This window comes from Halichoerus grypus, chromosome 6 (genome assembly GCF_964656455.1).
Source record: "Halichoerus grypus chromosome 6, mHalGry1.hap1.1, whole genome shotgun sequence".
Classification (NCBI taxonomy): Eukaryota; Metazoa; Chordata; class Mammalia; order Carnivora; family Phocidae; genus Halichoerus; species Halichoerus grypus.
In genome coordinates this window covers 31,884,782-31,898,519 of record NC_135717.1, presented here as the reverse complement: position 1 = coordinate 31,898,519, position 13,738 = coordinate 31,884,782, and the positions used below count along the sequence as shown (strand labels likewise).

The window sequence follows — 13,738 nt, the reverse complement described above, 5'->3', positions numbered from 1 at the left end:
CAGCCCGGGGGCTGGAATGACAGTGGTTGGGAAGTCCTCTGCCTCCACACAGGAGGACCAGAAGACATTAGTGTCGCTCCGGCTTGTTGCCAGATGCTTCTGTGCCTGGTGCTGCCCAGAACCCTCCTGGGGGTACAGCAGTGAAGCGACTGGCCGGGGCCCTGCCTTCCGGGGCCTTATGTCTAGATAGGGAGCAGGCCTCAACCAGGAAGGCAGGGGTGGACGGGATGTTGGGGCCTGGCGGGCACTGGGGCACAGTCAGGGGTGAGTTGCGTCGATGTGGTGGAGAGGGACGAGGTGGGTGGGACAACCACGGGTGAGGGGTCAGGGCAGGGGCCCCTCGGAGAGGCCACGGGCCTGTGTAGCTCACCTACCTATGATCCTGCAGGAGTTCTGAGAAACAACCAAAAACCATGATTCATTTTCTCCCTCTGAAGAGCCTTGCTTAGTCTAGAGCCTGCATTCAGAAAGCATGACTTTGCCCCGGGCAGGAGGGCTCTGAGTAGAGAGTCGTGGCTCCAGAAAGTCAGGGTGCTGCCAAGCTCCAGCTGCTGCTGGGGAGGGCCACACAGCTTGTGTCCCATGACGCACCCTGGGTTCTGCAAGTGGCATGGCTCCGGGCCTCTCTCTAGTCCGCTCAACGGCCCCGCTGGGCTCGGGTCTCAGTTTCATAAGGGAGGAGCCCAGGACCCAGAAAGGGGAGTGGCTTTAGGGTCACAACGTTGTTAGTGCCAGAGCTGGAATTTAAACCCAGGTCCCATGGCTGCAAGCCCAGGATGCTTTTCGCGAGTCTGCACTTCATGGTAAGGTGGCTCCTTCATGCTTGTTCCTTTTCTCCTCCTCTCTGTCAACGCCTTCACCTGTTGTTGGAAAATGGCTGCCTTTCCTTTCCCTTCTTCCCACGAAACGCTGGAGAACCTTTTCTGCATTCCAGATGGCCAGCCCTGAGCTCTTTCTCCAGATTAGTCTTCCATGACGTGGTGGTGCTGGAAGAATTTAACATTTCAGGTGTGCCTGGATACAGCACTAAAATACAGTGAATTGCAACAATCACTTTTGCAGTTCTCAGCCACTGAGTAACCACCCTAAAATGTAGTGCCTGAGAACATCTAGAGTCATTCATTTTGCTCACAGATCTATTAATTTGCCCAGTGGGGCGCGGCGGCGGCAGCACATCTCTGCTCCACGTGGCATCAACTGGGGGCTGGCAAGTTGGGCCTGAGGTCTTGCTTCGTCCCTGCGCATGTCTCCATGGCTCCTTGGGCTTCCGTACGGCATGGTGGGTGTTGGTTCCAAGAGCATTTGGTGACCTTGCCTCGGAAACCACATAGGATCACATCGACTATACTCCATTAGTCCAGGCAATCACAGAGGCCCACCAAGGTTCCAGGAGATAGGACCCCAGCACTTGATGGGAAGAGCGCGTAAGGCGGGAGATACTGCTCTGGCCATCTTTGGAAAGAGTGGTCCATAAGAAAACCCATTTCAGTGCCTCTCTGATCCTTTCGATTACATCAGGGAGGCCTCAGATTGGCTCTGGTTTGTCTTAGAACTTCTCTAACTCTTGGTTCTCTCTTTTTATCAAAAGAGTCCGCTTTCAGCTACAGTTTAAAAACAGAAAGGGTCTTAATCTGTTTTCGTGGTTGTTTTATTAATAGTAAATAATTCTGGTTTTTCATTCATGGTCATGATACGACATTTTCTTTTTTTTTTTTTTTAAAGATTTTATTTATTTATTTTGACAGAGAGAGAGAGACAGCAAGAGAGGGAACACAAGCCAGGGGTGGGGGGATTGGAAAGGGAGAGGCAGGCTTCCCGCGGAACAGGGAGCCCGATGTGGGACCCGATCCCAGGACCCTGGGATCATGACCTGAGCCGAAGGCAGACACTTAACGACTGAGCCACCCAGGCGCCCCCGACATTTTCTTTTAAAATAAATTTATTTTAGCAAAACATGAGTGCTTTCAAGAGAAGAAGGTAGCACAAGCCCTACTTTGCTGCCATAGATTTACTCTCACATGCGTGTACAAACAAGGTGGTTCCTTTGTCTCTTGCAGCAAAAGCTTAACCTGAGTAGCCCTCAGCTGGGGAGCTGTTCAGTTGCTGAGAGTCATCCTCCAGTGGGAGAGAGTGCAGCTGTGACCAAGAGTGAGGCAGGTCTGTGTGCACATGTGTCACCAAGACGCACGGTTAGGTGGCAAAAAAGCACAAGGCAGAGCAGGTGGCATGCTACCCTTTGTTGATAGGCAAGGCGGGGAGAACATAGCTCCACCTAGAAATGCACAGGGGATGGATGCCGAGAAACTGGATGGTAGTTGCCTCTGGCGGGGACGACAGGGGAGACTTATCACCCACTGTAAAAAATGTCACACCTTCTTAAATGGGAGCATAGGAATGTGTTGTGCATTCAAAGAGAATGACAATCTAAATACTTTCAAATAAAATAAAATGGCAAATCTTCTCCCTTTCAAATAAATGACACAAAAGGCAGTGCTGGGGGAGTAGGAGGGACGTGTCCTCTCTCCTTGTAGTGAGGCTCCGCTGGGAGGCATGCCACACCTCCGGGGTCCTGGGGTGTGATGGAAACATCCCATCGCTCTGCCTGTAGGGTGTGGAGACTTGGTCTTCACGGTGTCGTGTGGCCCGAGGCCCCTGAGGTAGGTCCAAGCCCCGCTCTTCTCAGTCAGGCTCCCTAGGACAATGCCTGACCCCCACAGGTCTGCTGAACCTGCTGCCAGAGCTTTTCAGCTCACACACGTCTGGCCAGTTTGGAAATGTGCATGCCTGTGTACCAAGAGGTACTGTTGGAGAGACCCAGCTTCCCGCCGTCACGCTGTTCGTGAAGATGGCCACCGCCTTCCAGATCAGGCAGAGCCGGCTGGCCGACAGCTCAGCCCTGCTGGGCCCCAGAAGGACCTGAGGCCCTTTGTGTAGGAGTGTGGAAAGAGATTCACTTTTCTCTTTGTTTAATCGTAAGTGCACAGATAACACACCTCCTTTTCCTTTGAAAAATCAGAACATTGCATTTAAACTCTCATGACCTTGACCCCCCCACCTTTAATCCCACCTCATCTCCTCCAAAAAGGCGATCACCATGTACCCTGCCAGACATTTTCTTAACTTTCTCTTTTACACCCACATGCAGGAACCCGTAGAAAATAGGCAGCCTGGTTCTGTGAGGCTTGATTTTATACAAATTGCATTCTGCTGCACATGTCATACTGCAGCTTGCTTTTTCCACTCCGCAGTATATCCTTGAGGCTTCACCGTGTTGGAATAGCCGGAGATCTAAGTCATTCCTTGTTGTCGCTGGTTTTGCACTGAATGGACATGTGCGTTTTTGTTTTGTTTTGTTTTGTTTTAGGCTTTCCCTTGTTGTGGGAGATTTGGGTCACTGTAGACCCAAATCCTGCTGTCAACATCCTTGTTCACGTCTCTTGGCCCTTGTGTGTGTTTTCTTGGGAACATAACTACACTTGCCAGGTCATGTGGTGTGAAAGTTTCAGTTTAAATAAACAATGCTAATGTACCCTTCAAAGTGGCTATGTTAGCTTATTCGCCTACCAGCAGTGTTTGAGAATGTCGGCTTCTTTGTGTCCTCACCAACACCTTTCTTTTTCCCAGTCGACGGGTAGAAGGTTGAGATCTTGTTTAAATTTTTTCCTGTTTCCTCGGAGGTTGAGCACCTTCGTGTGTGTTCATTGGCTGTCTCCATTCTCTTATCTGTGAATGGCCTGTGGGAGTCCTTCACATTTACTGCGAGATCTTTGGCTCTTAGAGATATTTTCCAATTATTTCACTGAGTCTGTAAAGTCATTTGTTATATATGCATTAAGTTTCAATTTTGATGTAATCAGTTTCCCAGTCTCGTGTTTATTTTTTTGTATGTGTTGATTCTTACTTCTTTTTAAAGAAACCCTTCCCTGCCCCTAAGAGCACATGGATATTCTCCTATATTGTCTTCTGACAATTTTCTGTAAATTTTTAAACGAGAATCCTAGGCCCTACCCCTTTTGAAGTGAAGTTGATGGGGGAGGGACCCTGCAGATTCGGATGGGCAGCGGGATCTGGGCAGTGCCAGTGTGCAGGCCACAGGCCACTCCTGGGAGTCAGGCAGGGAGGCTCATGAGACCCTCACACCGTGGAAGTCCTCCCCTTGTCCCCACGTCCCTCCTGGTACCTCAGCACTGGCCTGGCTCCTCTGTCTTGGAGCGAAATTCAGGGCTCCTGGCATAGCACTAGACTGTGGGTGGGACTGGGTTCTGTTCAGCAGCTCTCCCTTGGGTCCTCCTCCACCCAAGACACTATGGCCGTCCAGAGATGAGCAGACACAGGGAATGTCCATAGCCAGCGTGGGAGCAGCTGAGGGCTGAGGTGGGGAAAGAGTTCCCCAGAGATGACACCGAGAGGCCCACAGATGAGCACCCCCCCCCCCCCCCCCCCCGCCCAGCATTCCCTAGGACAGTGCCTAGGACAATTCCCTGGTCTCCCAGGAGGAAGCCTCCTTTCTCCCCTCCTCCCCCCGCAACTGCCCCAAAGCTTCTGAAAAGCTCCCCTCCCTGCTCCCTGGGGACTGCTCCCTGGGTACGCTTGCATTTTCGTTTTCTTATGAAATCCCTCATGGGGGTTTGATTCTCAATTGCATTTCTGAAAGTTGGTCTGCTTTGGGGTTTTGTCCTTCCTTTTTTGTTCTTGGTGGAGATGGTGGGTCTTCTTTCCCCCCCTGAAGCCTTTAAGGTCCCCGGGCTTTATGAGGGGGTTGCCTACCTACAAACCCCATTGACATCTACACCCATGGCCTCCCTGCCTTCCCTGGTCACACCCTCAGGGGCATATCTTCTATGAATGGGAAGAGAGAAGAAATCCTAGGAGGCCTGCTTAGAGAGGGGAAGGTGAGGAGCGGGGGAGAGAAATGGAAAAAGGAAAGAAAAAGCATCCATTATAGTTTTGTTTTCTATTTAAAAAGATAAAAGATTGTCATTGAGGAAAACGTTTTAAGTACTGAGTAAAGAGAATAAACCATGTGCCCCAGAGAACATGCTGGTAAAAGTGAAGAGGCTGGCTTTACTTCTGAATACAGAGTGTTACCTGTCTTCCAGTAAGGTACTCACCAGACATTCTGGATGACATCATTTTTAGAAATCTTTTAAGGTCCTTGGCTGGGTCATTGGGAAAGGGAGGAACATTCCTGCCACAGAGTAAGAAGAAAGCACCACGCAGAGAGTTAATCCTGCCTGGTGCTGGTGTTTGCCACGGGGCTGCTCGCCGTCCTAGGCGGGCTTGCCCCGGGGAGAACACACAGGAGCATGAAGCTTTATTAAAAGCCCAGAGGGTACACCAGAAGACATCCCCATGAAGCCACAATCCCAAACAGATTAGCCTTCAGAGCATTAAACTGAGCTGTATTTGGGGAGGTGGTGCCGAGAGAGGAGACTTACCTATCCTCTGTAGATCTGAAGGAAAAGTAAAAATGGGGCGGGGGGGGCATCCTTGGGGAATACCTGAGCCCAGGTTTGTCATCACCTGCGTTTGGGGCCAGGATTTCTACTGTCTGTGTTACCTTCCCTCCTCTCCCCGACCCACTCACCACCAATACATTTAAGTCAAATACTTGGTTACAGCGCTCTCGACAGAACTCACTGGGGTGACACAGGTGTCCCACAGCTGGAATGCAGTGATGCACAGCTGTAAATTTGCTAAAACTCCAACTGTACACTTAAAAATGGGTGCATTTTATGGTATATAAATTATAACTCAGTAAAGCTGCTTCAAAAAAAAAGCCCACGTACCGTTCTTCTAATCAGAAAGTTCTTCTAATGTTTCAGTTTTAGTTTCTGCACTTGTATTTTCTTTGTAGGGATACTTTTTTTTTGTTTTTAACATAGCAGAATCACAATAATACAGCTTTTATCCTTCATTTCAAATTTTAATGTCTTTTCCAATGTCATTGCTGTTATTTGTAAATAGGATTGAACTTGGGTTTTTAATATGTGTTGCATTTTTTTAAAAAGATTTACTTATTTTAGAGAAAGAGAAAACACACTTGAGTGGGGAGGGGCAGAGGGAGAGAATCTTTAAGCAGACTCCCTGCTGAGCACGGAGCCCAACACGGGGCTTTATCCCAGGACCCTGAGATCATGACCTGAGCCAAAATCAAGAGTCGGCTCTTTAACCAACTGCGCCACCCAGGTCGCCCTAAAAGATTTTATTTTTAAGTAATCTCTACACCCAACATGGGGCTCGAACTTAAAGCCCTGAGATCAAGAGTCACATGCTGTACTGACTGATCCAGCCAGGCACCCCTGGCTTTTAATATGTACTTCAAAAGTACATCTTGAGTACCTTCTCATTGTAAAATAATTTCAAGGAATACAGTGGTATATGGTACAAACATTTAAGTTCTCCCATTGATACCCCCACCCCATACATGCACTCCCGCCATCAATTCTCACTTCCCTTTCCATAGGCAACCACTGTTCACAGTTTGGTTAAACATATTTTTTAAATGGGTATATAATTTTGCATGTGATGGGGGAAAAAAATCATAACTTTTTCCCCTATTTGGGGACATTTAGGTTGTTTCCTGTTTTGGCTTTTTTTTTTTTTTTTTTTTTTTCCCAAACATGGGGCAGAGGATTCCATTGGAGGAAATACAAAGCAGACCATAGATTACAGACATGGTCCTGTGTTACTCTGGTGATGTCAAAGCCATCAAGGATAGGCACTAAATTAGATATCGAATGTGGGGATAATTTCCAAGTAAGAGAAGGATTACAATAAGGATTCTATGTTAAATGCTTTACCAATCTGTTCTCATTTAAAGTACCAAACATCTCAAGAGAAGGGAGATTATTCCCATTTTACAGATGGAAAACTGTGGTTCATGGGGGCCAAATGCCTTGCCCAGGATCACACACCATCTAGTGCAAAGCTCGGATCTAAGGTGCCAGACACAAGATTGGAAGCTTGATGGTTATATAACCAAGCAGGGGACTCTTGTTTTCCTGTCTTCGCTTAATTTAGGCAAATACCACCACAACTGTCAACCGCCATTTGTCTGCAAGGAAGCACTGAAATGTTAACAGGGATTCTCCGTTTGTTGGTTTTTTAGCTACAGTTTGAGCGCCTCATGTGCAGTAAATGTACTAATGCTTTATGTACTTCATTCAGTTATCATTTTGAGAGGGGTGGGCATTATCCCCATTTACCAGATGAGGAATGTGAAACCCAGAAAGGTTACCAAAAAAAAAAAAAAAGTTGCCCAGTATGACTCAGAGGAGGGACTCAGTCCCAGGGGTATGCGACTCCGAGCCTCGGCTCTGACCAAACTCTGCTGCCCACCAGAACGCAAGTCCGCCTGTGAGCCTGTCTCCATCAGGCTGGGCCACCAGACTGCGCCTCATTTTGTTCTCCCTCTCCCCAGACAACAGCGACCTGATCGCGTGCACCGTGATCACCAAGGACGGCGGCATGGTCCAGCGCTTCCTGGCTGTCGATATTTACCAGATGAGCTTAGTGGAGCCCGACGTGTCCAGGCTTGGCTGGGGCGTCGTCAAGTTTGCAGGCCTCCTGCAGGTATCACGGCTGAGGACTCTGGAAGCTCTTCTTGATTGGCTGTACGAACATACACACACACAAGAATCATCTCTACAGTTAATTTCTGAGGATACAAGGAATACGTGAACAGACTGTCATTGAAAAAAAGTTGAGATACTGCACAGACAAGGGTCAAGTATTCTTTGACCCAAACCCTCAATTCTTAAACTTTCTCCTGCATTGTCAGTAGGGTCCTTCCAGAGCCGGTGCTCTGCCAAATACACATATAAATACAACTACATGTACTCTTTATAAACATTGTATACACATACTTGAGAGGGGGTGTATGTGTGTGTTTTATGATGTCACACTGAACGTGTTCTAAACTCTTCTTTTTTCATTCAATAGGTGTCTTAGAGCTGACCATGTTAGTATATGCAGACTTACTAGTATTCTTTTAACTGCTGCGTGACCATACAAGGCATAGTTAGCTAGTTCCCTGTGGCTGTGGCCATTTACAAACAGTGCTGCCGTGAACAGAACCGTCCTTCCTTCCTGAGCAAGGGTTTCCCTCGGCGGCTATCAAGAAGTTGGGGTGTGCCTATTTTTGGTGTTCATAGATGCTGCCAAATTCCTCTCTCAAGTGATTGTTGCTACCGGCAATGCACGAGAGTCCCCTTGTCCTCACCCCCTTTCTAGAAAGCAGAGATGGGCTCTAAACTGCCAAACACCAAGTTGGGACTTGGGTTTTCTCAATGTGTGGCTGCCTGATGGGTGACTTAGGCCAGCTCATCAACTGAAGGGAGTGAAGAACCAGAAGTGCTGAAGACAGCCTTCCAGCTCCTGTCCCCTGTCAGGACCCCCAGTCCCTGAGCGTCCAGTCAACTCTCCCCGGCCTGAGGCATGCCCTGCTCTGAGGCAGCCCATTTCCTTGCTGGGTGGTCTCTGGTTGCTGGCAAGGTCTTGCTTAGGCCGACCCATGTCCACCTCTGCACAGTGTGACCTTCTGGCAGCATCCCACTCTCTTAGGGAGCCGCCCACGTGTTTGAAGATGCTATTTCCCCAACCTCCTCTTTTTCCAGATCTTTCCACTTAAAAAATGTCTTTTACAGAGGGTGATGTGAGAAACTATATGAAAAATCTTTCACTTAAAAAAAGGACTCCCGTGTAAGAGGTTGTCCATTAGATGACTTAGTGCTTCTTATTTATCTAGAGTTAGGATCAATTTCCTTTAGAATTTAGTGTCAGGAAAGTGTTTTTCTCCCTCGAAGGATTAATACATGTCCTCCATCAGACAATGAAAGGCACATAAACCTTTCCTTTTGGTCGCCTTCCAGTAGTTACTATTTATTTGTCAGGCCATTTCTGTGTGCCAGGTTCTCCGCTTTAAATGTGTAATATCTCATCTAATCCCCCACCGCAACATTCTGAGGCAGATTTTCTTTCCAAAGAGTCTGTGCCAGATTTAACGCCTACAAACAGCAGCCATCTCACTTGGGGAGGCTCTTAGCATTTTCCCCAGCTCCTGTAGCACGTCCGACTTTCGCGTCTGCCTCCTGTTTCAGGCCTTTATCCTGCGTCACCTCAAACTTTTGTGGGAAGCAGATTCTTTGCACAGAATCCACTCTGAGGTTTTAGAGGGGATCCGTCCTTAGCACACTTGCTGTGCGCGGGCTTTCTTCTGCACCTTTGAAATGCAGCTTTCTTCATGTGCCTGATAAATGGTCCTCCCTATCCCTTTCTCGGGGCTAGCATTTTCCTTTAGGGACCAGAAATTCTTCAGACACATACAAATGGGTGCCAGGGATGCCCCCTTAAGAGAAGCCAGGAAGAAGCTGGTCAGTAGATGCGTGAATATATCTAAGATCACATCAGATGGCTATAGGCATTTTGGTTTGTTATCTGTCATTTCTCAGAAGTCAGAACTGCTGGAGTCTGACTGTTTGAGCCCCCATGGCCCCTTGATGAGGCTGGGGCACCCATTTATTCACTAGCTTACTCAGGTCCTCGTGAGTAGGGTCCCAGCCCTCACAGCCAGCATGGACTCCCTTTGCCTGTCCTCTCCGAGAGGCCTGGTCTGGTGTGGGCCCATGCTTGACTCAGGCTTGGGAGGCTGCTCCTTCAGAGCAAAAGCCAAGGTGAATTTGGGGAACTCCTTTTTTTTTTTTTTTAAAGATTTTATTTTTTTATTTGAGAGAGAGAACACACGAGAGGGGGGAGGGTCAGAGGGAGAAGCAGACTCTCCGCTGAGCAGGGAGCCCGATGCGGGACTCGATCCTGGGACTCCAGATCATGACCTGAGCCGAAGGCAGTCGCTTTACCAACTGAGCCACCCAGGCGCCCTGGGGAACTCCTTTCTTGATAAGATGTAGACCCCACAGCTTCCAAGCCGCTGCCCTCCTCCTAAACCTCACAACCACCCTTTCTTTGGCCTCTTCTATAGGACATGCAGGTGACCGGCGTGGAAGATGACAGCCGCGCCCTGAACATCACCATCCACAAGCCTGCGTCCAGCCCCCACTCCAAGCCCTTCCCGATTCTCCAGGCCACCTTCGTGTTCTCGGACCACATCCGCTGCATCATTGCCAAGCAGCGCCTGGCCAAGGGCCGCATCCAGGCGAGGCGCATGAAGATGCAGAGGATAGCCGGTGAGTGGCCAGCTCTGGCAGCTGTCCTTGGAGCCCTCGGGCTCTCACATGGACCTCTAGAAAAGGACACCTATGGTTTAGGAGTTCATTGTGTTCTGGTGAAAGGACAGAGAATCTGCTCAGAATTCCTCATTCCCCAGGTGTTCGATTTCTAGAGAGTTTCTAGGGCTACATGGAAGGGAAGGAGAATCCTCCCTAACCAAGCAAGAGGCCATGAGCAGTCAGGTGTCCGTGTGGGACAGCTGTTCTCCGGCACACAGGAGTCTTCTAGCTTATACTTAAAAATGCTTGGACATTCCTCTTCTACCTTTGATCCTTAACCTTAAGATTAGTAGGGTCTGTTTTGCCCATTTCTCCGAAGAGTAAACTGAGGCTCAGTGACTTGCCCCGAGTCACACAAGCAGCGAGTTGGCAGAACCCAAATGCAGAACTTCTGACTCTAAAGCTCATCCCTTCCCCCTCTCCCTCCAGCTCTCGTGAGAGGCAGCCCTGCTTGGTGAGGGGGCCACGATGACCCAGCACTAAACTCGGAAGTCGGTGTACGCGTCACAGGCACTGTGGTGAATTTGTGAGGAGGCCTAATGCTGCCCCTTGCAGGAAGGCTCGAGCTTTCTTAGAAATCAAGGCACTAAAACGAGGGCGTTCCATTCATCAGGGCTGACAGCACGGCATTCCCTCAGGGAAAGGCATTCTATCTAGCTGCTCAAATTATAAATAGTCTTTCTCCAGACACCAACGCCTTTCAGTCCAAGCACCGATGGTCATTCTGGTGTGGTTGCTGGGAGGATTTCCAGCCGGCTTGGGGAGGAGGGGCGCCTTCTAAAGGGATTACCGAAAAATAAACACTTGGTGGGCTGGGTCCTCTGAACATGCCAGATTCGGTTCTTTGCCGTGCCTGCCCTATTGATTTGCCCAGGCCTGCGTCCCAGGCAGTCCCTGTTTCATTTCTCACTTAGCTGAAACTTGGCCTATGAAATCATTACAGAAGCATTTTGTAATGTGCAAAGTGACTTAAATCATTCAGTCCTTTCTCTGAGGATTTATTTTCAGAAGGGTTGTTGTTGTTGTTGTTGTTGTTGTTTTTAATGTAAAGCAATTTCTCACCGCTGGCACGAAGGGTAGATATTTCATTTGAAAATTGAGAGTTATGCCATAAAGTGGCTGTTCGAACTAACGCCTTGGGTATTCCTTAAATTGATTTTAAAAAGCTCCTCCAGATTGCTATATCATGAGATTGGTTTATGCCAGGGAAGACGGCAAGTGTGACAGATAAGCACACGCTCATAAATACACACACACACACACACGGGTAGGTTCACCCTCACACACTCTTCCCCATGCGCACGTACATATGGGAACTTGCAGGGCAGAATTGGCCCCGTTTGCTTTGGGGTCTGAAATGACACCCGTGGTGAAGCCTGGCAAGGGTCTTTTGCGTGCGGAAGCCAAGGATCCAGAGCGGAGACTGGCCGGCATCCATCTCTGAATCCCTCGCCAGGCACCAGCTGTGTTTTGAGCTCAGGCGGAATCTTTGGGGTCACCTGGGTCTCCCCAGCCTGAGGCTGCTGGCTGCCTGCTTGGCACTGTCCGAGTGATATGCCTGGTAGAGCCGCGGCCACTCTGGCTGCGCGTGCTGCCCCCCACCCCCCCAATCCAGAGCCCACCACCTGTACCCGCGGCCCGCGCGATGAGCATGAACCACGGTGTTGTTTGAACGTAGCCCTCCTGGACCTCCCGATCCAGCCGACGACCGAAGTCCTGGGGTTCAGACTTGGCTCCTCCTCTTCTACCCAGCACCTGCCTTTCCGTTTCTACGACCAGTGCCGCCGGGGCAGCAGCGACCCCACGGTGCAGCGCTCTGTGTTCGCGTCAGTGGACAAGGTGCCAGGTAAGCCGCCCCGACCCTGCGCCACCTCTCGTCCCCGCCTGGGGCTCCAGGGCTTGCTCTCTGTGGAGCCTGTGCGAGCGAGCCTCCCTGCGCCTCTCAGAGTCCGTTCGGCTGGAAGCACCCATTTCTTAGGATTCATCAAAGTATGGCACAGGATGAAACACAAGCCCTAGAAATAAATCTTGGCTTTCTCTTTGGTATTCTGCTGCCTGGGTTTGGTTTTCCAGAGATTTTCTGGGAATGTGGAGGAACTTCTCAGAATTAAGACTAAGAAGTTTCTTGGAAATTTCTTGGAAATACTTAGATTGCTAGTAATGAGGTTGTGGGGGAGTGGTTTCCTTCTCCATGTAGGATGACTAGAGAGACAGTATGCATGGTTCCTCTTAGAGCCCCTGAAGAAGTGAGAGCTCCCGATGGGCTGTGCCAGGGTCTTCCATCCGGGAGCTGGGGGCACCTCTGCCCACTCTCTCCAATGCTCATCTTGAAACCACCCCCCTCCCAAAAAAAGAAACACAAAGAGAAAGTGCAAGGGCAGCTTGCTTCTCCAAAAGGGCCGGCGGGCTCTCCCCTTCCTGTTCTGGTGCGTCTACCTTAAGTCAATCCATGTGCACCCCGATCCCTCGAAAGAGAACCTTGCCCTTGATTACAAAACTTCTGAAAGTTGTCCAGGCTGTCCCCTGCAAGCGTTTGGGGTTTCGAACTTCAATTGATACGTTGCAAAATGTGTTTGAAAGCAGTTATCGATTTAAGAACAGCTGTTGATTTAAAGTGCGGCCGTAAGGACCTGTCCAAAATCAGGGTCCTTCTTTTCCTTCCACTCTGTGATTTATCCTATATTCGTTCTTTGATTTCATTAATTTATTTTAGAAATATATATACTGTAAGTATATGATATTTTAAAACCCAAGCAGGACGTGATAAAATGAGAAGTGAGTCAGCTTTGCCCCAGAAGGAATCACTGTTACCAGTTCCTTGCTTATCATTTTAGAAATGTTCATTTTATGCCATGTATGTTTTTTCTTGTCAGTTTTTACACATGGGGTCATACCATATATGTAATTCTGCACCTTGCCTTTTTTCCCCCCACTTAATTCAGTGTTACACGTCAATGCATATAGATTGACTTCATGCTAATTAATAATTAACTCTTGTATGGTATTTTATTGTATGGCTGGACCAGAAAATCTTTTATATCGTGTTGCATTGATGGACATTTGGGTCATTTCCAGTGTTTTGCTCTTCCAGTGTCATAGAGAACATCCTTGGGGCCTTGATATAACTGTTGCAAATCTTGAGTGTCTGTGGGATAAATTCTCAGCAGTGGGTCTGCCGAGTCGAAGGGGAGGCTTTTCTTCTTGACATATGTAGTCCCAACGTGCGCTCTGGAAAAGTGTGCCGGTTCACACTGCCACCCACTAGTCTGTGACTGTTTCCATCCTTGAAACCAGTCTTGGTCTATAAGAACGATTGTGGCACCACCTCCATTTTCAGCTATGAAATAGGAGATGATTTGTGCCTACTCCAGGGTCTGGACGATTTTTTTTTTTTTAAGATTATTTATTTGAGGGGTGGGTAGGGGCAGAGAGAGAGGGAGAGAGAATGTCAGGCAGACTCTGCACTGAGCTTGGAGCCCGACGCCGCCGGGCTTGATCTCACAAGATCATGA

The 13,738-nt window shown here is 48.8% G+C and overlaps 1 protein-coding gene across 10 annotated transcripts in view; it reads left to right on the top strand.

Moving 5' to 3' along the window:
• The window catches only part of CLEC16A (C-type lectin domain containing 16A), a 202,579-nt gene that overhangs the window by 140,581 nt on the left and 48,260 nt on the right, over nucleotides 1-13,738 (top strand). For 5 of the 10 annotated variants that reach the window (XM_078074799.1, XM_036070341.2, XM_078074802.1 and 2 more), the window contains exons 19-21: nucleotides 7,424-7,575; nucleotides 9,980-10,184; nucleotides 11,979-12,072. In XM_078074799.1, coding sequence (XP_077930925.1) covers nucleotides 7,424-7,575; nucleotides 9,980-10,184; nucleotides 11,979-12,072 — 451 coding nt within the window. Of the gene's footprint in view, nucleotides 1-7,423; nucleotides 7,576-9,979; nucleotides 10,185-11,904; nucleotides 12,073-13,738 lie in introns of all 10 variants that reach the window. The other 5 variants (XM_036070365.2, XM_078074800.1, XM_078074798.1 and 2 more) reach the window with 2 other exon arrangements.